Here is a 24815-nt window from a genome sequence, read left to right on the forward strand (position 1 = left end):
ATTTGCATATGCATTTTATAAAATATATATATTCAGCATTTAAGTTCAGTGTACGAAATTATCAACCTTATTGGTGGCTTTTAATTATTTCAAGAGATAACATATTTGTTTATTCTTAATTTAATTATGAGATAAAGAACAACTATATTTATACAATTATATTTTATTCATATATCTATTTGTAACAGATCTTATTATATTTAAAATAACATGATAAAATATTTGTTATAAATTTACTATATACCAAAAACTACACGGCTTAAATTCTACTCATAATATTTATAATCAAATATTACAATCGATGTAAGTATTATTATATAAGTAAAGATCACATGTTTTAGCAAGTTTATATTGTTCATCAATTTTTAGTATTATTTATTTTCCATCACTTTCCACACGGCATTACATAGTTTGTTTAAGAATTGATATTCATATCTGTAGGTGGTTTCTCTATTTTAGATTCCAAAGAAAATGGTGGAATCCTACAATCAAATGCATATCCATCTTCCCTTTCCATTCTGAATGTACCCCTAAAATATAATATAATATGACATATTTACTATGCTGTAACACTTACCCTTATACACATTACAATCAATAATATTAAAACATTTTTAGACTGTCATCCAACCGATGATGCAATTGAAAAAGCAGTAATTTTACATAAAAGAAAAAATTCGAAAATATAGGACAAATTTTTCAGCACAAGACTAAGATATTGTATTTGAAGATTCTTTGATTCTATGTGCATTCAAGTTCTTATTATATAGAACTCTCATCAAACCTATAGTAGGAAAAGATAATAAAAACAACAATTACTTTCTCAACATTGAAAAACATTAGTTACGAAAAAATCTTTGCTCTTTAAGAACTCTACATAGTTAAAACCAAAAAACATTCGATTCCTTTAATTATATAATTTTATTTCACGCTTTTATTTATTAATATTTTTCATACTTTTGAGAATTCACCTTTGAATTTTCTATTCCCAGTTGCATCATTTATTGTAAGGTATCTTATGTAAGTTCAAAAAAATTTGTATTTTGTTAAATCTACATTAAAAGCTAAGGGTACATGTAATTCAAATATTATTGAACACTATAATTTTATTAAAGAATAAAAGAATATTGTAATTTCTTTAATTATTGAATTAATATATACAAAATAACTTTTACTGAAATATATTGAACATAAAATAATAATACATACCACATATGACCACTTGCAGCTTGCAAACTCACATGACTACTATATTGAAAAGCAGGTAAAATTTTTGATAAGACAGGTTCCTGACCAACAACACCTCGTCCTCGTACAGTTTCCAATGTGCCAGAAAGACTAAATATTCTCCAGTGTCTTTCACGTAATTGCACACTCATATCACCCAAATTTTCCAATCGAATACAGTAGCGCCACTATTTTATTTAATTAGGATGGAATTATTTATTTGAAGTTATACTAACTTGCAATTTGTAACAAGTATGTTTTAATAATTACCCAGTGTGCAGCTGTAGCTTGATTTCCTCTATAACCCATATAAAACGGAATTACAGTAACACGAACATTTTCAGTAGTTTCTTTATGTACATCTGATAACTCCAACCATGGATGATTCTTTTTCTGCCATGCTCTTAGGGTTTCTTGTGCAACAAAACATGGATCCCGATTTGAATTATATGCTAGGAACTTGTCAAATAGTTCATGTTGCAATGCAGTTTTTTCATTTGTAGTATAAGGCAAAACATCTTCATGAGCAACATAATCTAATCCTGGGACTGTATATAAGCTATGACTACTTTCATGATTACTCAAAAATGTTACAGCTTCTGTCTGAGCACGCTACATATAAACATATAAGATTGATTTATAATGTTAATTTTTTTTCTCTGTATATTTAAGGGAATATTTTGCTCTAGAAGATTAACAAATTTCATTTCTGGAGTTTTTCACATTTTTCTTTTTTACTATCATAAGAATATATTCCTAAAATATTGATTTGGAATGTTTGTAGCATTTCTAACAATCGATACAAACTTCTACTGTATATGATGAAATTGAATAAAGACTTTTTAAAGAAATCACAAAGCTTACTAAAAATATTATATCTGCATATAAAATAAAATTTTAATTCTATGGAAATAAATTGCCTTTAACTTTTTTCATTATGAATTTTTTATATACATATAAACAACTCAGTTTATATGTATATACATATGTTATTAATATAAAAGTCACAAAATTACCAGATTTATGAAAGTTTTAGGTTTCCTTTCATGTAGCAAAACATGACTCAAACATAGTTGTCTAGACTAAAATATCCCTGTGATATTTTACTCGTCCTTTCATACTTACTATAAAAGGATAATCTCTTTGGTCAATTAGTACCTGATAAAAGGTATGAGTTCTACCCTTTACTTCTTTTCCCACACTATTATAGTGATTATTTGTATTTCTAAAAACAAATGGAATTTTTAAGTAATTTATTAATTATTTATTTTGCAATTATAAAATTGCTTTACCCTTCTCTTTTATTTGGAATATCTCTGTCATAAACTCTTGCTGTCCAAGGAAACAATATTACACCTCGGTAACCAAATACTCTATGCAGAATTAATTGACCAGTTTCATACTTTCCTTGTAATTTTGGTGTTTCTAATTTTCCCACTTCTGCCAATCTGTAAAAGATTATTATAGTATTTGGTTCAGATTACAGATTTTTATGCAAATATATATTTTTATGAGCACAACTAAAGAAATAGAGCTTAAATAAAGATTTATGTTTATCAAGTATTATACCAAATATTGTATTTTAAATATTATTCCATATTTGTTTCCATATAACTGTCCCACAGTCTAATAATCAACTTCTTATTAAAGTATATAGTAATCTAAAATTTATATTTCTTATTTTTGAACATCATGTATTTAGAAAAAATACATATTCATTGATATCTCATTCTATTATTAACTATTTGCTAGAATGTTTCAATACATTTCATATATCATGCTCTTTTTATATAGATAAGACTTTAAATTAAAAAAGACATTGTTAAAAATGTATAACATTGAAGACAATGTAATTATTAATTTAATTAAAAGGCTCCATTCCTACATGTGTCTTGAAATAGAAAAAGAAATAAATAATTTACTTTATTCAATTAATATACATATTTAATTTGTTATGAAGTTTATATTACCTGATATGTCTTACATGATGCAAACAATATTTTTTCGGCGCTTTAAGAAGATAGCATTTTAATTTGCAAGTAACAAGATTTCGAGCTAGTTCCATGCTTTTTTAAGAAGTGTTTTTAATAAGGTACAATTTTTAGTTTAGACCGTAAGATACTGGATCGAAAATACATGATAATGCCTTCTTGACATTTTGGTAGCTTTTTACTACATTACGACTACCAACGAGGATCATATGTTCTGTTTAGATACGCACCTAAAAAAAAAAGGCGCATTCTCATGTCGATATGAATCACGAATTGAAAACATAAAATAAGATTTAAAAAATCTTTTTAGTGTTTAAATATTTTTCTTTTTCGTTCGCACGTCGTACATTGCACATATTTCGTTTATAAATATATTCATTGTAAAAAAATGGTCCCTGCTGAGATTTGGACCAACCAAAACAAAACCGTGTGCTCCTTTTTTCAAACTGCGTTTTTCTCAAACATTGTTACATTATGTAAAAGAATAGAAAAAATTTTTATCTATATTTGCTCTGTCACCGATACGAGCTGTATACACATTTTTTTCTGCTATTCATCGGTACGGTACGTACGAACAGGATCGTATACGACTGTAGGCACAAGGATACGAGACACGAACGACATATTATATACAGGATGTACCAGCAATCATAATATAAAGTTATATATGTGTATATAAACATACATTACGTTGTGTGTTGCAAGCTCATAAATATTACTCGTAATATTACTGATTCTCTCATTAAAAATAAAACATACGTATCTGACTAAAATATAGAAAAAATTTAATGAAATATTTCTTGTTTTATGTATGTTAACCAAATAGAAAACAGAATTTTTATACATAATATTGAATAAAATGAATTACACGATACAGAGACTTGTTATATTAACGTGTCGGAGCAACATTAATTTTAATATTTTTAGAAAAATAAATACTGTTTTTACATCATACAACCATGCGTTAACAACACGTGTATTTATGACAAAATTCAGCTTAAAATTACATCATAATAACTTGTTATATACTACTAAAGTTCAGTTTGAAAAAGATAACTCTAATTTGAAATTACTCACGAATAAAGATGCAAATAATTATTCTTCTGTTCAAATGAAAAAAAGGACCAAGAAAAGGACAGCTGTTTCTACCAATGATGAAACGAGTACTGTAAGTAATTATATTTATAGAGATATAGAATATTTCAATTATCATAGTAAGATAAATCTGAGAATGAAAGAAATAAAATTTAATTTTCTCAGAAAAGGTATTTTACTTATTTTATATTTGTATTAAATTAACAAGTAAGAAATTAACTAGGAAGAAGGAGAAAGAAAGTAGAAATTAATTAGAAAGTAATTTTTATAAAATTTATATAACCAAAAACTATACATTTAAATTAAAAATTCTGTCTGTTTACAGGCATATAATGTAAAAGCATTGGCTACTTCAGAAGAATATAATTTGGAAGCTTTAGCGCAAGGTCTTATTGAAGAAAAGTTATATGAGCCTAGCAATATAAAAACATCAACTAACTGTAAGTGTACTAGAATTATTAGATTTCATTCATGATATGGAATTGTATTAGAGTTATAAGGATTTATAAGTATTAGGGGTAGTAAATATAGTATATGTAAAGTTTTATTTAAAATTTATAATAAAGATACAAAATACAAAAATAGCAATACTGCCCTTAATTTTATGCCATTGGACTATTATGTATAGACTAACTTTAAAAAAGAGAGGTACATCAAAGAAGTATTAGATTGATTCAGTGAAATGAAATGAATTCAAAATAAGCATCATAAGGTAATAAATACAGTGTTTTATTGTTATAAATTTTGTATCGGTAACCATAGCATAGATTTTAAAATGGACAGTAACAGTTAATGACTATCTTTGTAAACCTAATTTTGTCTTATAGCATAGTAATTGTAAATCTGTTGTTGTTTCTGTTGTATTTCATACTTTTATATTATAACTTTTTAATGAAGTTTTAAATAACAAATTTATATATAACATTTTTTATTTAATTGTACCTGCAGAATGCATTTACAAGGTTTGATTCTGGGACTCAAGATCAAATTCTGAAACACCCTGTATATGAATCTAACTATTGTATTTTAATAGACAAAAAGCATTTTATAAAAGTTTTCATCTTTTAAAACGTGTATATATATATATATATATATATATGTATAGACGATAATGTATATTAGAATATTAAGTTCATTATTTTGATACCTATTGTATATTAATTATTCTATTATATTAATAATTGAATAATATAAGAAGAACTAAATAATTTAATAGAATATAATAAAACCAAAGGATGCTTTATAAACATAGAACATTAAATTATTAAAAAGTAAACCTCAGAATATTTTAATTAGCACTATTCAAATCTTAAATTATTTTATTAAGAAATTATGCAATATCTAGTTTATAATTGATAATGAACTATACATAATTAGTCTTACATGAACACAGTATGCCTTTAGTGATAACTAAACTATAAGTGCTTATGCACATCTAAATTTGCATAAGCCGCAAAATGCAACAACTTGAACATAGATTTATTTCACACATTAGATATAACAATGTCAGTAATACTTTGAAAATTTTATATATTTTTGCAAATTATGTGCATTTTATATATGAAATTTTCCATAAATGCATAAACATCTATAGTTTAGCAATAACAAATTTGAAGTCTATATGTTTGATATACATATGTATTGTGCCTTTGACCATTCATAGTTTATTGCAATAAAATAAACAATATAAACTGGAATTATAAATTGTTTGATATGCATTATTTTCGCAAAATTTGTATAATTTAATTTGTGAAACTGTTCTTTGATGATAGCATATAAAGTTTGAAATTAAAATTAATAATTACTAAAATAAACAATGAGTAAAATAATGAAAACAAAAAATATTTGTATGAATATAAAATATGTATATTTAAAGATTGCTAAATATTAATCATTATTATAATACAGTTATTTAATTTTATTTTAAATTATTGATGATATATTTACATAATAAAGTTAAAAGTAAAAAAATAATTAATAAACACATTTTCTAGCAATATGAATACATTTTATCATGTTATTTGAATGATGATTATTTGAATGACATGTTTGTCATTTTGTTTGTCATGTATATTTATATAAACAACTATAAAAGAAACTAAATTACATTATGGTAAATTAGAAATAGGTAATTACATATATAAAATATCTAAATAGTAATTGATAAATTGATACCTAACAAATAATAGATTTACTGAATTAATGAATTATACTTTTAGATTGAAACATTTTTATTAGTACAGTAATTTATTTAACCACAGATTATATATATATATATATATATATATATATATTTTTAGATTGTATTATTAGAATAATTTTTTATCTGAATACATATATTCATTAAAATGATATTTTTTATCTATATAATATATCTTTAAAATATCAAATATTGAACAGGTTATTTAAGTTTTAATATATTTTTGAAAAAAGTATTTTGCTTTTACAAATTAGATTAACGAATAAATATAATTATTTCTATTTTATATTATGTTTATTATGTAGTTCAGATCGTTTTCAGTCAAATAAAAATTCTAATTTGAGGTTAAAAATGTAAAGTAAAATATTCTTTTTATTTATATGGATGAAAATATAAGTCTAAATGTTATTATATTTGATAATGAGATTTTGGAATGTTTCTCTAACCTATAAACATGTATATGTTTCATAACTATATTTGTGCAATAACAGGAATGTAAAAAATTTACTTACGTAAAACGAACAAATATTCTTTAGTATCTTTTATTTGTATAATCTCAAGCTAATATATAATTAGTTAGTAATATATAATAATAATATATAATAAAAGTACAATATCATGTTCATATTTATTTATTTTAACGTTTATTTAATATTTTTTATCAATAGTTTTACAGCATTCTTAATATTTATAAATGCTGTATAAAAGTATTAAAATGATAGAGTGTATTAAAATTATATATATGAAATATTATCTATATATAATACACAGTTTAATAAAATGAGAAATGTGACTATTTGTAGTTTCGTTTACGACGCCATGTATTATCTATACAGAATTAAAAAGTATTCTTATCATCAAGGTAGTATAGCCGTATTATTGCGATACGCTACTGCAATCTTTTCTTGACTTTGTGCAACAAGGTATTCTTAAAACTATATATGAAATTATATATAATTATATATATTTCGATAATTTTTTAAATTATCAAAATTTACATAAAATCTGTGGTTTAAAAGGTTTTATGCAAACATCTATGTTAAGGAAGGGATAGCTATGGACACAGAACTTAGTTTACCTTCTTCTAAACAAGAGCTCGAAGAATTAATAGAAAAAGCAAAAGATTGGGCACTTATGCATGGAATGTGTATGAGATCGAAACAAAATTTTAATGAAAATATGCTACAATTTGCACCGTTTATTCTGATGCCATCTCCATTTCCTAGAAAAGAGTTCGAGAACGCTTGTTCGATTCAAATAATATTAAATATACTTATACATAGAGTTGCCCAGGACTACAATTTCTTAAAAGCAACTTTAGAAGAAACAATTAAAGTTGACAATTTTACCAAAAAGTTATTTGAAATCTGTAAAATTATAAACAGAGAAGGGGGATCAGCACAAAAAATATCTCTTGGTATATTGCGTTCAGACTTAATGTTGGATACTTCCTGTCCACAAGAAGATACAAATAAGAAATGTATACCATATTGTTGTTGGAAACAAGTTGAAATAAATACAATTGCATCTGGCTTTGGTTGGTTAGGACCTGCTTCAACTGAATTACATAAATTTGTATTAAGAGAGCTTGGATATAACAAAGAAATAAAAAATCTTCCAGAAAATAATGCATTGGAAATAATATGTTCAAGTATGATTAAAGCATGGAAGATATATGGAAATGAACAGTATGTTTCTAAACAAATTTTTTTTTAATGTTTAAGTTATTGTATTTACAAGTTCAGAAAATTTAATTAAACATATATTTAATTATCTACAGAGCAGTAATTTTATTTGTTGTTGAAGATGTTACATATAATATATGTGATCAACGCTTTCACGAATTTGAAATTAAGAAACAGAATCCAAATGTTAGAGTCATTCGTAGAAATTTAACACAATTAGCAGCTACTGCCAAATTGGGTTCTAATAAAGAATTGATAGTAGACAATTATATTATATCTGTAGTGTACTATCGATGTGGGTACGAACCTGGACAATATCATACACAGAAAGAATGGGATGTAAGATTATTAATAGAAAGATCATTGGCAATTAAGTGTCCTACCATACAGTATCATTTAGCAGGAACTAAAAAAGTTCAACAAGCACTTGCAAAGCCAGATGCAATTAGTAGATTTTTAAAAAATAAAAAAACATGTGCAGAGATCAAAAAAATATTCACTGGTAAGTGAATTATTTTACTAGTAATATATCAAATTGAGATATTAATTGAAATATTATGTTGTTTTGTATAGAACATTATGCATTAGATTTTGATAAACATGGAGATGCCGCTATAGAAATGGGAATTACAAATCCACATTGTTTTGTACTAAAACCTCAACGAGAAGGAGGTTGCAATAACAAATATGGATTAGATATAAAATATTTTTTAGAGTCTGTAAAGAATAAGCAAGACAGAGTAGCTTGGATTCTTATGGACAAAATTCATCCTCCAATTCATAAGAGTCATATGATCAGACCTGAAAATAATATGAGTACAGAATCCCAAGAATTAGTTTCTGAATTAGGAATATTTGGTGTTATCATAGCAGATGAAAATAATGTATATCTTAATAAGCAGAGTGGTCATATGTTACGGACAAAGTTAGCTACTGCTAATGAAGGTGGTGTTGCATCAGGATTGGGTGCATGTGACAGTCCATTTCTAATAAATTGAAGACACATACATAAATAGAAAGACATATACTTTTAATAAGATATGAAATAATATTATACATGAGATGAAATTTTAATTTGTTATAGGGATATACTAAAACAGTGTACTGAGTATTATTTCTCAAAATCAAATTTGATAAATTATGCAGCATATACATAATATTTTTTAATATACATTATCATAAATAATTATCTATATAATATAATATAAAACATATTGAATTATTTTTTATTTCTTTTTTTTATTTAAATGTGAAACCAAAATTTCTTTATTCGAATATATATTTCGTACATAATGTTTATTTTATATACATATAAAATGAACTAAAATAAACATACTTACTGCCAGTGTGTATTTAAGATAATTGACATCTTCCATTTATTTATATGTAATGGTGTTATTATATTTTAATGAAATAAATACTTATAGTAAGTATTTGTAGTATTATATATATTATAGCAAACTTGTGAACTATTGATAATGAAATATATGTTAAAATTACAAATTTATATATTTTATATTATAATTATAAAAATTATAATAAAAAACTTTAAAAAATTATAATGTAATTGAAAGGTATATAATTAAGATTGTATTATCTAAAAAATGTTCCCAATTTATACAATGATAATAATCAAATGAAGTTTTGAAGAATATTTTATATGCAAAAAGTTTTAGACTTCTGAGAATCTTTAATTTATTGGTATCTTAAGTATTATAACTTTTATACAATACATTTTTTTAAAATGCATATGCATACAAATATTTCAATATGAATAAATAATATTTTTATATGCGATACTTATTTACTTTATATTTTTCATAATTCCATATTTCCAAATAAGTAAAATAGGTTGTACTTTATTTAGATTATTTTTGCAGCTTTATCAGATGTTATACATGCTGTGGCAAAGTATGAAGTCAACCAGGTACAAAGAGAAGTTTTTTTTTTCCGAGAAGGCACTATAGTGATGTGGAATATCTCTGAATTCGAATGTGAAAATATATTAGAATTTTTAAAAAAATACGAACAAAATCGTTATATGGAATCTATTGTAAAATCTGAAAGTGAAGTAATGTGTTACAGTTACGCGGATCATGGGTAATACCTATTAAAATTTAAGAGATTTAAATTTCATTATTTTTTCAATAATTTTAGTTCTTTGCTCTTTAAATATTTTACAGAAAAAAGAATCATATAAAGGATGGTAACATTATTTTAGCTTTAAACGCAACAAATTTAGATAAATACACATTCTCAAATGCAATGGCACAATCAGTCAAATTAGGTATATGGGAAGCATCTTTAGACCATTATATAGATTCCATAGCATTTGTTACTGAAGATTTAAAGTCTGGTAAAAGGCTTAGAATGACTCAACATGAAGTATTAAGAAAGCAAGGGGAATTATTTGCTTTGCGACATTCAATTAATTTAAGTTCAGATTTATTAGACACTCCAGATTTCTATTGGGAAAGGGATGATTTAGAACGTCTTTACCAAGAAACTTGCTCGTATTTTAACATTGCAAAACGCACAAGAGTAAGTTAGAAAAGGTCATTGATTTAGCTATGTATTATAAGCTTATATACAGAGTGTATAGTGGTATTAAAAGTAAATTGTTCCTCATAGAAAAGTAATAGTCAAGAAATAATCAAGAATGTAGAATGAAATTTTTATTACAATTTTTTAAAGAATTTTAAAAATAAAGATATAATACATAGTATATGTTTATTTATTACTATATATACTAATTTACTTATTTATTTACAATTGCACTATTGAAAAAATTATTAAATATGATGACTTTGTTAAAACATACAAATTTTTATTATGTGAATGTGGGATATAATTATAATATTTTAGATACCTATTAAACTAGATAAATACATATTTAAACTATTTATTTTACTAATTTTACATTACTTTTGTATGACGAATCACTTGATTTTCAATACTCTATGTATGATATGCAAATATATAATTAATTTTATTTTGTAGGTTATAAACGAAAAATTAAATCATTGTGTTGAACTTGTGGGAATTTTAGCAATGCGTTTAAGCGATCGCCATCATATTCGTTTAGAGTGGATGATCATTATTCTTATCATGGTGGAAGTTGTTTTTGAAATATTACATTACATCAACAGATATTTTTCATAGATTAATATCTATAATTGTATTTATAAGGTCTAAATTAATGTAATAGTAATTGCTATTATCTATATTGTATTTAATTGTAAAAAGATAAATATATATTATAAATAAAATTTATACTTTTGCGGAGTTAAACTTTAGAACCGTGTGGTGTTTATTCATGTTAATATATTTGTTTATAATGTTGTTATTAATTGTTGGCTAATTTAATAGTATAATTACATTATTTTATTTTACGATTACATTTTATATTCTATTTTGTGATCAGTTACATACATATATCATTTGTTTGGCATTTCTTTCCTCCATCCACGCTTTTTGGTACATAATTTAGGATCAATGAAATAATCAATTACGTATATAAATTATTAAACAATCATCAATACATAATTATGTTAATAGAATATTATTTCGATCGATTAATACTAAATTATAAAATAAAAGATTGAAAATTGAAATTTGAAAAAGGAAAAAATAAGAGGCAAAGGGAGTGCAAATAAGTTTTTACATAAAATAAATATATTTCCAAATAAAAAATAAAAAAATAGTTTCATTAAATTTTAGCTGAAAAATTCTATTATTATTCATCTATTATTATTAAATTCTATTATGAATTTAATTATAGAATAAATTTTCGACATTTACTTAAGAAAGTCAGTAGCTGCGAAATGCAACTCGTCAATAATTGCAATGTAGAACAAGGACACCTGTTTACTATAATATTTTATCTTCCATTACATTCATAATTATTAACATTTAATTAATGTAAATTTTGAAAAATTATAGATGTTCGATTTCTTTTATTCTTAATTACAAATGCAAATGAAGTTTCTTGATAAAATTTTTCCTACTTAAATCTACCATATTTCTATTTTCTACTCAATGTAAAAATTGTAATATAAAAGTCGAAAATATTTAATAATAATGTATATGATATCTAAAATGTGTATGTTATGCTTAATATTCTAGAAATAATAGTCTGATATAAATTGTGTAATGAAAATAATGTAAAAAATCACTTCTATATATCACTAATATAGGAATTTTATTATTACAATTTGTGTTATATATTATTTTCATTTTATACATAAAAGAAAAATATTTTATCTTTACATATATTGTATACGATATACAAGAATGAAATACATAGAGAACAGAATTATATACACAACTACAAGTAGGATAATGTACACTTATATGTATAATCAGGTATAATGTATACACATAACACGCAAATACGCACGCGCAGCCACGATGAAGGAATGGATACTGAATGAGGGATTCTATATATAACTTCGTGTACTATATTCTGTTAAGTATTAAAGATGCGATTTTGTATTTAACCTTTCAAAGCCTTTACCTTCTCTCATCTTATTTTATGACAATGATTAAAAATAATAGATTGCTGTTTAAACAGTAACATATCCTCTTACACGTATGGACCAATATAACTTCAATTTACATTTACAACGTAATTCTAATGACATAAGTTTCACACGTAACTGAATCTAATTTTTACAAACAACGTAAAGTAAAATGAAACGAAGATTTTTATATGATACATAATATATTTCTTCATAAAGAGCAACTTATCTTCTTACTTTATGTGAATCAATCCATTGTACAGCCTATCCAATATAAATCCTATTAACTTAAACCAAATAATAAATTTTATGTATAATATCTTTAAGCTTTACGAATAACATATAATAACATAATGAAATGGATATTTTTATACGAATATTTTTGTACCTTATTTACTATGCTTTCTATGGACCAATATAATTTCAATATTATCAAATCAAATAGTAGGTTAACAAATTTTACAAATGACATAAAGTGGAACGAAATAAAGGTCTTTATATATTATGATATAAAATTGGATAAAAGGAAAAGGACGAAGAACAGCATGCCTGCTGTTTTTTGTTTTGTTGTTTCAACTAATTCAATCGAGACGCTCTATAGGTGAATTTCTTAGGTACATCCCTGTGAATCTCACGCATGACTCGCACCCTTCTGCGCCTGTATCGGAAGCGAAGCGGAGTTGTAGGCCAGTTTCAGCGATAATAGCAGCCACTTGTCGGCTAGCTGATGCCGTGGCAAGTTCAATTCTGTATTCCATGAGACAATACCATTCTCAAAAATACTATAGACATTAACATTCTACATTACAAGATTTACAAATCTTTACGAATCATCTAATTGTTTATAGTTATGTTAATCCAAAGCGGTTATCTACTTTCAAATTAAACGCTACAAGTTTGTGCATATTTACGTAAGTATACATATATAAATTCACATACATAAATTAAACTCTTTTTAACGACTTAAAAAATATCATATTTTATCTATTTATTATGGTTGTATATTTAAATTGATATATTAGTTAGGTTCATTTATAATATTGGGTGTCATATGTTTAAGTTACATTTGCTTTGTTTTCTATTTTTACGCTTTTGAAATTATGTGGATTCTAATCAATTTACTTTTGAGAAAGTGGGTGGAATTTTTATTTTTATTTTTATCGTATTATTTAAAATTTTCGTATCTTTTATGCATATTTAGGTTTACAAGTTGGAATTCTAATTTAATTGAGATATTTGGTAAAATTTTGTATGTTAAATGCTTGAATAATATTGAACAGAATATTAAAGCTGTATATAGTTTAATATATTGTTGGTGAGTTACATGTGTTTTTGCTATTCGTGTAAAAATAATGAAATTGCTATCAATGCAGTCCTGTGAGGAATGATGGCATGCGTCACGAGCTTTCGATTGATCGCCCTTCAACGTAGGACTTTCGCGCTCATTCTTTTTTTCAGTTAACGATACGATTGCCACGCGTCACGAATCTCTTCTCTTGTTTCACTTCTCGTGCCTCTCTTTTTTTCCGGCAAATATATCGCTATAGTCAATACTATACTACAATACTACGTTATATTTATCAAGTTTAATTCCTTTCAATGTATTATATCGATCATGGTTTTTTATTTGCGTACATATGTTTTGCTTCATATGATTTGTTTCAGATAACATTTCGATATAATAATTATATTTTAAGTAATTTAGTTTTCAATAATAGCTACATTTTACAATTTAAAAGCAGAGCAGTACTACATTTTAAAGCATTAACTATACTATAATTTTATTTTTCGTAGTAATTTTATTTCTGCTTTAAGTAATATTATTTCTGCTTTTCGACTTTCTTTAATTCAGAAGATCTTGTTGAATTGAAAAATATTTTTTCTCTTTTTAGTTTTTAATTATATTTTAAATAATTTTTAAAAATTCTTAATCAAGTTTTACTTGGCTTTTTTTGTTATCTTTAATTTAGAAGATGTTGGTTTTATAAAGACGGCTTTTCTTTTCCAACTTAATCATATTGTAGCGGTGCATTAAGAAAGTAAGAGTCGATGTAAGTGTGAACCATTGAAATATCGATTTAGGTCCAAATATAGTCTCCCTTTAGCTACTTAAATAATATAAGAGCGGAAGTATAACGAATACTTGTTGCGCATCTATCTTCGACGAAAATTGTTCTTTTAAATTTTAGCTTCTCTTTTGGTTCTTCAATATTTATCTGATTAAATGATTAATTCAAATAATTAATAATAATAATAATAATAATAATAATAATAATTAATACAAATAAATTTCTAATATCTTATTCGAAAAATGAATTATTTCCAAATGATAATTTCAAATAATAACGCAAAGTAAGAAATAACGTTTTTTCGTTAACATAATAGACATCTTAATTATTATAAATTATTCGGTCTTAACACAACTGAAAATTTAAATATTTCATCAGACAGTTGAATTGCATGATCATTAATAATAACAAGAAAAGAAAACAATCATTGAACTGGACCTGATGAGTGAAAGAGCAGTATTTGTTAACAAAATCTGTCAGACACAAATGAATAAAATTAAAAATGGCTTCAGAATATAAACAGTACAGTAGAAATAAATACTGTCGATGATACATATCGTCAGAAGTTTATAGTCTTAGAACAGATTTATTTTCATAAATTTTCGAAATAAAGGCCATCTCATTATATACGTAGTTCACAAAACTTTCTATTGAATCGATTATTACTTTCAATATTTTTCTATTTTTCTTTTTTAAATTTTAAGAAACAAAAAAAAAAATTTTCAATTCTATTAATAAATTCACCTCTTAGTGTAATAATTTAGAAAAAATCATAATTTCATTAATGTAATTCTAAAAAATTGGGATGTTTTAGATTATAAGCAATTGACAGTAATACTACTGTTTTTCATGTTTATATACATACACGTACATCATTTTTATTTGAACTAATTCTACACAATCTTGAAGTTCATTTATTAAAACTTGAGATATTTATATATAGGGTGTATCCTTTAAGATTAAACATCATTCATTAGGCATTTCGAATAACCTGACAAAGAAATGTTTCGAATAAAAGCTATGTAAGTCAAATTTCGGTCCACGACACATCTGAGAATTAAAGATTTCGAAAAAAATTTTTTTCAATAAAAAATCAATCAAAAGATGTCTTTGATTATCAATCATAGAATTTAACTAATTAAATGTCTATTCTTTATAGGCTAATGTACATTACAAAATGTTTTTGATATATTTCAAATGATTTCAAAATTCTACTAAGATAAACAATGGACATGACAGTAAAGGATATAAGTGGAGGAACCAGATGGGTCTGTCCAAATGATAGACATTTGTCATTGAGAGCAAAGTAAGCATAAATTTCAACAACTCTTTATAAGCATATAGGAAAACAGAGAGTCTTTCTATGAAATTTAATTTAATTTATAAGTATTAGAATGAAATAGAATGAATAAATATCAGAATGAAAGTTTGGAAGTTGTTCTACATTTAGATATAGTCAGAGTACAAAAAATGTATTTTCAAATCTTATATTATAGAAAAACAACAGAAGTAGAATTTTTCATAGAACAATTATTTAAAATATTATCAAAGTTAGATATCTAAAAAGAGAATTATTTCGCTTTTAATATTTGTTTAAGTTTTTTTGTAGTCTAACAGTCAAAAAGAAATTTTTAATTTAAAAATTCAGTTTAAAAGTAAGTAAAAAATTCTAAGAGAGGGGGAGAGATAGAGAGAGAGAGAGAGAGAATTCTGAGAAATTTACAAAATTTATGTCACAATTAAAAGAAATTTAATTTAATCAATGTTTTAAGCTTAGTCATCTTTCATGCTGCTCAAAGTTAAAAGACCGTTTCAGAATTACTTATTTTACTTATTTATGCATTATGTACATATATATGATAGTTAGATGAATAATTTATTCTATAATATGAGTTGCCTATCATTGTGATTTGAATTCTTATATATTCCTTTTGTCAATAAGACACATACATTTTTACTAAAATATCAATAATTAGGTTGCAAACAGGTTGGTCTGTAAAGACTGGCTCTCTAGATTCAAAATGGGGTACTTACTCCAATTCTTACTCAAGTGGCACAAACCGATGTGCACAATCATTTGTACTTACTGAGGAGGAACAACAGACGATTATACAGGTAAAATTTCGAACAAATACAAATATAACTTTTCCTTTTCCTTCTTACTTAAGCTTTTGACCTTTAAATGGATTTCTAATTTTGTATTATGTAAGTTGTATGTATACAATAATTCCATACACAGTAATTTCCTTAGAAGAATGATTATTCTATAAAATAATAAATATATTATTAATTAACACATAAGGATTAAATGTCGATCAAAGTAAACAGCTCACATATTTATCCTCTTTTCATTACTTTCAATATTTTAGGTCATCCAGAGAGCAGAAGCTTTAAATTTATCAGAACAGGAAAGAATCGGTAGATTAGTAGAAAGATTAGAGAATATGAAACGCAATGTCTGTATAGTCACTACAACAAGATTAAATGAAAGGAGAAGATGCAGTAGCAGATGCTTGAACAGTGCACACTGTGTGTGTTCTTGCGCACTTTGTGGTGAAAAATTTGGTGCAGTATTAGGTGCATCAGCAAATCTCTGTAAAGATTGTCGAAAATACATATGTCAGAAATGTGGTATCGAGACTAATGAATTAAATTCAATACTTACGAATGTCCCCACAACAAGAGAAAGAACAAAAGAAAGAACAGCTATGCAACGAATTGTTAGTAGATCTAGTAGTGGTCAGAGGCAATTTCTTTGCCGAATCTGCGCCGAGAGTAGAGAAATGTGGAAGAAAAGTGGCGCTTGGTTTCTCAAAGGAATGCCAAAATATATTTTACCAGAGAAAAAGGTATGTATAGAAATTATATTTTATACCTTTTTACTTTATTTTAATTTGTGATTAAATTCAATTAAAATTTTATGCTAAAAATATTGCTAGAACAAAGGTTGCACTATAATAGTGTTATAATAGTTTAAATTTAAGGCATGTACATAGTAGATTTTTACATAATGTATGTACAACGTAGCTTTCTTAAAATTACAGGAACGTGGATGGTCAAGGTCTATTCACAAGACATCCACTTGGACAATCGGAGGTAATAAATCCCTTGAATCTGCAGAGCCTCAAGATTCTTCTTCTGATGAAGAAGTAACACGACGCCTAGCTTTAGCTCGAGGGCAATCTGATTCACTGTCAAGCTTACAAAGAAATCAAGATAGTATTACTACTAAAACTTATTCATCATCATCGAATTCTGCTCAACCAACTAGTAGTACATCTAAATCGCGAGGACATCGCCTCTCACCATTAAATAGCCGCGAGGAATGTTTAGATCAGTTAGACAGATCTACCCTTTCTATTACTTCTCAATGTAGTCGTCTTTCACCATCTCCTACAAGCCCTCGTTCACGAATATCTCTAAGAGCTAGCAGCAATGATTCTCAAACCGAACAGCATGTTTCGTTTGAAGATGAAATTATCGATGACAAGAACAAAAAGCTCGAGGATATTAATGAAGCTACTTGTAAATTAGAGATTAATTTATGTGATCAACCAAAAAGCTCTCAGATACTATCTTTCAGGTAGATAAGAATGATAAATATTAGATTATATAATAAGTTCATTTGTTTTCTGATATTACATTTTAAGATGTTTTAAGAAATCAAAGTTTTAAGGAGTCAAATTTTAAAATGCCTTAATAAATATGGGTCCAAATATCATTAGTTTCAGAACTATAATATATTTTCAGCTATGAGTCTGTGATAACATAAAATTATTTTCCACACATAGATACACAGTTTATTTTCATATTATTTAAATACAAATGGCAATCCTAAACAAGCAGCATGCTTGTATTAAAAAACCTGATGCATGTTTAAAGAAATGCGAATGAACTTATTATTATACAACCTGATGAAAGAGTGGAAGTTTAGCTAATATTAGTTGATATCTTACAGATCGAATTTTACAACAGTTCCAATGATACCAACAACGACAATGACAATTGTGTCAATGGAACAAGGTCCAGAACAACCTCAGGTCTATGAGAAATGTATAGATCAGGAAAGGAACCAATCTTCCTCAGAACAAGGGAATCTTCATAGCAACAATCAAATTGATTTAATACGACAACAAACACCAGAATATGGTAGGTATACAATCTAATATCTAATAGTACAAGAATAATTAAAACAAAAATATATTTAAAAAATATCATTAAAAGATTGATGTGTTAGAAATCTATTAGAAATTTGTGAAAGCTTAAGAATATTGAGTCAAGAATTTTTAATAGTCCAGAAATTGGATGATATACGTGTATAAGAATATCAGGCTTTCTAGAATTTCACACATTATGTATATGATTGCATAGGTATAAACTTTATTTGATATGACCAAAGACATAGCATTTTGAGCTTTGAAGTAATTTCAAATTCTATATATAATTAAATTAGAAAAACTAATATATAGATATGATATAAACATTTCTGATCTATAATTATATCCAATAAATTTCTTTCAAAACCAACTTATTGATAATATCAAATACTCATGACATGACCCAAACATTAATTCATGACATTGAAAGTTGCTAAGAAGTACCTAAAATCTGGGATCTAAACATTTGAAATCTGAGGTTTAAATTCATGTAATCAAACTATATTTTTCAAAATAGAAACGAGACAAAATTATGGAACTCTAGAAGTCGCTTTGCGATACGACCCAACAACTCAATGTCTCCAGTGCAAAGTAGAACGAGCACGAGGTCTGCAACCAATGGATATTCATGGCCTTGCCGATCCGTTCTGCAAACTCAACATATTACCAGTTGACATAGTTGGGACCACGAAGCGACTTCGAACAAAAACGGTCCACAAAACACGGGATCCAGAATTCAATGAGACTCTAAATTTCTATGGAACAACGGAAACTGATGTATGAATAAAACCAGATTCTTTAAATGATTAAGGAAGGATACAATAGCTCACGAAAATATTCAAACACTTGTAGAAAACCACTATTATATGTGTTACAGAACGCATTTTGAAATGTCATTAGCACTATAATAAAACCTGCTTATCATGACCATATCAGTAAAGTCTGAAACATCTAAAAATGTACATAAAAACTACAAGATATTTAATACAAGCATATATTTTACAGACATAACAAAAGTATTTAAACAATCAGTTATCCATTACAGTAGTAAGTCTCAATATTCAATGGGATTATCTTTAATACTATATATATATATATGTAGGCTTGAAATGATTGTTCGTGCTATATATTAATTTGTTGTACATATGAAATATATGTTTGTGGTAAACAGATTGGTTTTAAATTTAACCAATATAATCATAATAGTCGTTTCTCATTACAGTGCTAATAGAATTTTAAAATGTTTTATGTAACATATACAATATAAATATACATAAAAGTTTTCTATGGTAAATAATCAAATACTTTTGTGAGACATTGTACCTTTGAGTTTTTAAATAAATGAATAAAAGAGAATTGATTTTATGAGACTCATAAAGGTATATCCCTCCTTAAATGATAATGATGTAAAATATCGCAAAATTAATTGAAAAAATTAATGATTTATGATAGATATGGAATGGCAAGGCACTACACATCTTAATCCTTCAGGATGATCCAGCAGGTCAAGATTTCCTGGGAGAAGCAAAATTTCCTCTGCATGAATTACAACCGCACCAAACAAAACATTACAATGTTCCGTTACAAGATCACTATGCAGTATGTATAATTAGAACTCTAATCTTTTTATTTCTTTTTAATATTAAGTAATAACGATTACAAGTGATATAAGCATATTATTATATTATTTTAATTATACTGCTCTATTTCGAGGAGTGTTTTAGTCTAAAAGATGGTTTTTCGAGTCGATTTTTGGCATATATAAATATGTACATAATAAATACGTGTATAAAAAGAAAAACAAACAGTTATTAAAGAGTCAAGATTCATTCGTTTCTATATATATATGTATGTATTCATATTTTAAATAGTTATAAAATAGTGAGCAGTGACACATAACTCTAGCAACGTTATAAATTTTATTTTGATATCTTCAAAAAGAAAATATAAATGCGAAAGTCCAAAAATCGAATTTTTTAACGTTTTGGACGCGAATGTTTTCTTAATTTTATACTATCAAATCTGCATATCGTTCATTATTTCCCCTTGTGCATTTAACGTTTCACTATCTTTCAAGAATTCTACTGATCTTTAATTACTAATCTTTATAAACATAATCATTTCCCGCGTTTAAAATTTTTCGCGACGGCCGACTTTACTTACATTATTGCAGACACTAAGATATAAGAGCTCGACGTTGGCATAGGTGGACAACGAAGAAGCAGCTTGGGGCGTGATTTCCAGTGGACGAGGACAGATTCAAGTGAGTCTAAGTTACTGTACAAGACGGCGAGCATTGACGGTCACAATTCATCGAGCTACAAATCTTCTTCCTATGGACAGTAACGGATTTTCTGATCCATTTGTCAAGCTGTGCCTTATAGAGAATGTGACAAACAATCATCGACAACGTGTCTTCGACTATTCAATCGCACGTATTACTGCTAAAAAGCTAGTATCAAAGAAAACCACAAATCGCAATGCGCAAAGTACAACAATCAAATGGAAAACTTTAAATCCAGAGTGGAACGAAGAGTTTGCTTTTGCTACTCGATTAACAGATCTTATGAAATTTACATTATATCTCACAGTATGGGATAAGGATTTTGGCAAAAGTAATGACTACCTTGGTAATGTATTAACTTTTTCAAATTTAATAATTATATTACTGTATGTTGTATTAGAGAAGTTTACGTATATATATTATAGCAATATCTTCCTTATTTTTATTTAGGTGGACTTGAACTAAGTTGTAATAGCAAAGGAGCACGACTACGACACTGGATAGACGTAATCAAATTTCCAGACCACCGTCATCGAGCTTGGCATAACTTAATTGATACTATTTTGCCTATAGAATGATAATTTATATTTTTACTTTTGTTATTGTGTTATTCAACATGTTTTAATAAGATCTATATATTCGGTATGCATAATAATCTACAAAATATAATTTATTTACATGCGATTCGTACAATTGCTCAAAATGTACTATTCTACAAAAAAAGTGACAGAAAAATAAAGACATTATATTACATATAGGAAACGTTATTATCTTACTCATCTCTTTTCTTATTTAATTTAATGTCGTATTTTAAAAGAAATTTTTAAATAATACAAGAACTAGAAAGATTTATTTTTTACAATAATCATATATGGAAAATTTTAAGTATACCTTCCCAAAATTGTTGAAGAGGTTAATATGTGATTAATCACTTTCACTGTCACTAGAACCTTCTTCAGCTTCTTCTAACCATTTAATGAACGGCTGTACTGCTGCTCTCACTTTATTCCTCTCATGTGAATCTATATCTTTATCTTTAGATTCATACCATTCTAAAATTTTTTCTTCTGATAATACATCTCTATCATAAAGCATATGCAACAGAAGTTTCAAAAATGGTAACAGTTCTTGAGTTGTACTTGCAACCTCTTCTATTGCATGTAAACAGTCATCTTGTGCATCTTCTGTTTTAACATAATTCAAGATAATTGGATAAAAATATGTTACCACACGTTTTAAATTTTTATGATAATCTAGATTAGTTAGAATTTCCTTTTCTTCTGAAAGATAATGGAAAGGTAAACTTAATATGGCTTTAATAACATTATATGTTACTTTGTTCATAGTGACATTGTATGCATATCTTGATGAATTTATTTCTAAAATTAAGTTTTCACATTTAAGTTTATCTTGAAAACCTCTTAATAAGCTATCAATAACTTCAGATAAGAACAAGCTTGTGTCATCTGGAATAAAATTACATTCAGAACCTTCATCAATACTTGATGTATCTGTATTTATAGGCACATAATTATCATTTTCTAGTGTATCATAAATCTTAAAGAGTTGAAATTCATTACATGGATCAATTTCTGATATTGTTTTTATAGAAATTTCGTCATTTTCTGATTCTATGATAGAATCAATATACTCCTTTGGAGTACGAATAATTGTTTTAGGACATAATATACATCCACTTATTTGTGTGTTTTCTTTAATAAAACAATTTGGAAATACTATACTATTTACAATAGTACAATTATCTTCGATTTTACTATCTGACAAAATATAAGAATTCTTAATTGTTACATTAGACCCTACCAAACAATGATTTCCAATAATTGATCTTGTAACAGACGTATTATTCCCAAGAATACTATTTTGGCACAATATACTATCTTTCTCTAATACACAACCTTTAGCAAGGGTGGCATTTTTATGTTTATATGTGCTTCTTGGCATATAAATAAAATCTTTTAAAAATGGAATAGCATTTGGTGTAAGTGGGAAACTATGTCTGTTCAGAATGTCTCGGTTAAGAGTATGATATGCATTCCATGATACAATTGGCAGACTATAATCCTGAGAATTTAATTGTTGCCAATAAATTCGAGAATTTAAAATTTCTTCATTCATCAACACTCCTCGAATGAAATCTTCCATTGTCTGTTAATAACATATAAAGATTATTACTTAATATATTGTTCATTTCTTACTTTTAATTGTTAAAAAGATATTAGATTAATTACTTATGTCTTAAAAAAACTAATTAAAAAACATTTATTTAATGTAATGCAAAAAATATACATTTTTAAATATGAAGAAATTTAATTTTGTATTTTTAGTTATATTATATATCACTTACTTGGAAATCAAAATTGTCAGAGAATAATGGTAACACAGAAGGAGAACATAAATAAACATGAGTATCCATAAAACAAGTGTTAATTTCAATCTCACTATGATCCAAAAACCAATTTAATTCTAACTTCACTTTCTTCAAATCTTTCCGTATTATATTATAATGTAAAATCTTTCTGCTACTTTTGTCAGAAACTACCAAACATGATTCATGCTTCAAGAAAGATTCATTCATAGATCCAATATTTCTTAGCACCATGGTCATGGATGCACCTTTATCCTCTTTCAGTTTTGCACAATGATTGATTAAAAGATTGGTAAGATCAGCATTGATAAATGCATCTCCTCTTATAAGTATAAAATTACCACGAATTGAACCTTTTGTATCAATATCTCTAAGAGCATCTCCAAGAGAAGTACAAGTATCTGATACAATTAAAGAAACTGATATTTTAAACCATTTTTTCTGTTTGATGTATGCTCTTATCAAGTCTACATGATTGCTACAATAAAGGAATAATTCTTGTACTCTGGATTTAATCAGTGTTTCCACCAAATAATCTAACACTGGAATATTTATTACAGGCATTAATATAGTTGGGAATATATCTTGTACAGGTGTCAAGCTCGTTATAAAATCATCTGCAAGAACTACAGCCTGTATAATTTGTTTCTTCCCCATTTTTGTAGTCATTTCGTTTTATTTGAGCTTTTTATAATCCTTAAAGCAATTCATGCAAGATATTCATTATAGGTTAGAAATATTGGACAATATTGTTTACTAAGAACCTTCAACTGTGTGTTTCAATATCGTTTCAAGTACAAAATTAGTTCCCATATATACTTAAAACTTAAATAATATATGTATTCCTCCGTTTTTTGTTACTGATGTAATCAATCAAGATATTAATATAGTTCAAGAATAATGTCCTGGATACGATCATACATCACATATAAATAGATCACGGTTTCTGGTCGTATAGACGATTTTCCCTAGGCTCCGGTAATGAGTGTCAAGAGTTGGTTCAAATCACATAGATCATATAAATAGCATTGAAGAAATTGTCCGAAAATTGAATTGTGAAAATCAACATAGAAGGTAGAACGTTTTGTGCATACGTGACATGTTATAAACGTCTTAAAAAAAAATAGAGACACTCTACTCATCTCTGTTTGTTTGCAAAAACGCGGGCTTTATTGACCTATATTGATTTCTCATTACTAAA

The 24815-nt window shown here is 26.2% G+C and overlaps 5 protein-coding genes across 5 annotated transcripts; 3 read left to right on the forward strand and 2 right to left on the reverse strand.

Moving 5' to 3' along the window:
• Positions 1-147: 147 nt before the first annotated feature.
• LOC132909509 (polymerase delta-interacting protein 2) lies at positions 148-4392 on the reverse strand. The gene is made up of 7 exons (XM_060964376.1): positions 4296-4392; positions 3198-3448; positions 2520-2675; positions 2353-2452; positions 1498-1839; positions 1210-1415; positions 148-530 (listed from the first exon to the last, which is right to left on the reverse strand). The coding sequence occupies exons 2-7, from the start codon at positions 3290-3292 to the stop codon at positions 416-418; spliced, it is 1014 nt and encodes a 337-aa protein (XP_060820359.1). The 5' UTR covers positions 3293-3448; positions 4296-4392; the 3' UTR covers positions 148-415.
• On the forward strand, positions 3851-9531 carry LOC132909504 (glutathione synthetase-like). The gene is made up of 5 exons (XM_060964366.1): positions 3851-4386; positions 4639-4753; positions 7562-8201; positions 8294-8700; positions 8772-9531. The coding sequence occupies exons 1-5, from the start codon at positions 4078-4080 to the stop codon at positions 9194-9196; spliced, it is 1896 nt and encodes a 631-aa protein (XP_060820349.1). The 5' UTR covers positions 3851-4077; the 3' UTR covers positions 9197-9531.
• Positions 6341-11471, forward strand: LOC132909511 (required for meiotic nuclear division protein 1 homolog). The gene is made up of 4 exons (XM_060964379.1): positions 6341-6441; positions 10079-10298; positions 10382-10739; positions 11199-11471. Exons 2-4 carry the CDS (start codon positions 10168-10170, stop codon positions 11358-11360), a joined length of 651 nt encoding a protein of 216 aa, XP_060820362.1. The 5' UTR covers positions 6341-6441; positions 10079-10167; the 3' UTR covers positions 11361-11471.
• Positions 11472-13286: 1815 nt separating this feature from the next.
• Positions 13287-21981, forward strand: LOC132909499 (rabphilin-1-like). The gene is made up of 10 exons (XM_060964361.1): positions 13287-13629; positions 15947-16093; positions 16764-16902; positions 17157-17636; positions 17832-18370; positions 18746-18936; positions 19462-19721; positions 20397-20543; positions 21151-21574; positions 21679-21981. Exons 2-10 carry the CDS (start codon positions 16014-16016, stop codon positions 21804-21806), a joined length of 2388 nt encoding a protein of 795 aa, XP_060820344.1. The 5' UTR covers positions 13287-13629; positions 15947-16013; the 3' UTR covers positions 21807-21981.
• LOC132909503 (translation initiation factor eIF-2B subunit epsilon) lies at positions 21576-24807 on the reverse strand. The gene is made up of 2 exons (XM_060964364.1): positions 23594-24807; positions 21576-23394 (listed from the first exon to the last, which is right to left on the reverse strand). The coding sequence occupies exons 1-2, from the start codon at positions 24281-24283 to the stop codon at positions 22153-22155; spliced, it is 1932 nt and encodes a 643-aa protein (XP_060820347.1). The 5' UTR covers positions 24284-24807; the 3' UTR covers positions 21576-22152.
• Positions 24808-24815: the final 8 nt, after the last annotated feature.

The sequence above is a fragment of the Bombus pascuorum genome, chromosome 8 (genome assembly GCF_905332965.1).
Source record: "Bombus pascuorum chromosome 8, iyBomPasc1.1, whole genome shotgun sequence".
Lineage (NCBI taxonomy): Eukaryota > Metazoa > Arthropoda > Insecta > Hymenoptera > Apidae > Bombus > Bombus pascuorum.

Coding starts and splice junctions, on each gene's coding strand:
- LOC132909509 (XM_060964376.1), bottom strand. CDS start 3,292: ATGGAACTAGCTCGAAATCTTGTTACTTGCAAATTAAAATGCTATCTT. Junction 2,676..3,197: donor CATCATGTAAGACATATCAG/GTAATATAAACT, acceptor AATCTTTTACAG/ATTGGCAGAAGTGGGAAAAT. Junction 1,840..2,352: donor AAAGAGATTATCCTTTTATA/GTAAGTATGAAA, acceptor GTTTATATGTAG/CGTGCTCAGACAGAAGCTGT.
- LOC132909504 (XM_060964366.1), top strand. CDS start 4,078: ATGAATTACACGATACAGAGACTTGTTATATTAACGTGTCGGAGCAAC. Junction 8,202..8,293: donor AAGATATATGGAAATGAACA/GTATGTTTCTAA, acceptor AATTATCTACAG/AGCAGTAATTTTATTTGTTG. Junction 8,701..8,771: donor GATCAAAAAAATATTCACTG/GTAAGTGAATTA, acceptor TGTTTTGTATAG/AACATTATGCATTAGATTTT.
- LOC132909511 (XM_060964379.1), top strand. CDS start 10,168: ATGTGGAATATCTCTGAATTCGAATGTGAAAATATATTAGAATTTTTA. Junction 10,299..10,381: donor TACAGTTACGCGGATCATGG/GTAATACCTATT, acceptor AATATTTTACAG/AAAAAAGAATCATATAAAGG. Junction 10,740..11,198: donor ACATTGCAAAACGCACAAGA/GTAAGTTAGAAA, acceptor TTTATTTTGTAG/GTTATAAACGAAAAATTAAA.
- LOC132909499 (XM_060964361.1), top strand. CDS start 16,014: ATGGACATGACAGTAAAGGATATAAGTGGAGGAACCAGATGGGTCTGT. Junction 17,637..17,831: donor ATATTTTACCAGAGAAAAAG/GTATGTATAGAA, acceptor TTAAAATTACAG/GAACGTGGATGGTCAAGGTC. Junction 21,575..21,678: donor CAAAAGTAATGACTACCTTG/GTAATGTATTAA, acceptor ATTTTTATTTAG/GTGGACTTGAACTAAGTTGT.
- LOC132909503 (XM_060964364.1), bottom strand. CDS start 24,283: ATGACTACAAAAATGGGGAAGAAACAAATTATACAGGCTGTAGTTCTT. Junction 23,395..23,593: donor CTGACAATTTTGATTTCCAA/GTAAGTGATATA, acceptor TGTTATTAACAG/ACAATGGAAGATTTCATTCG.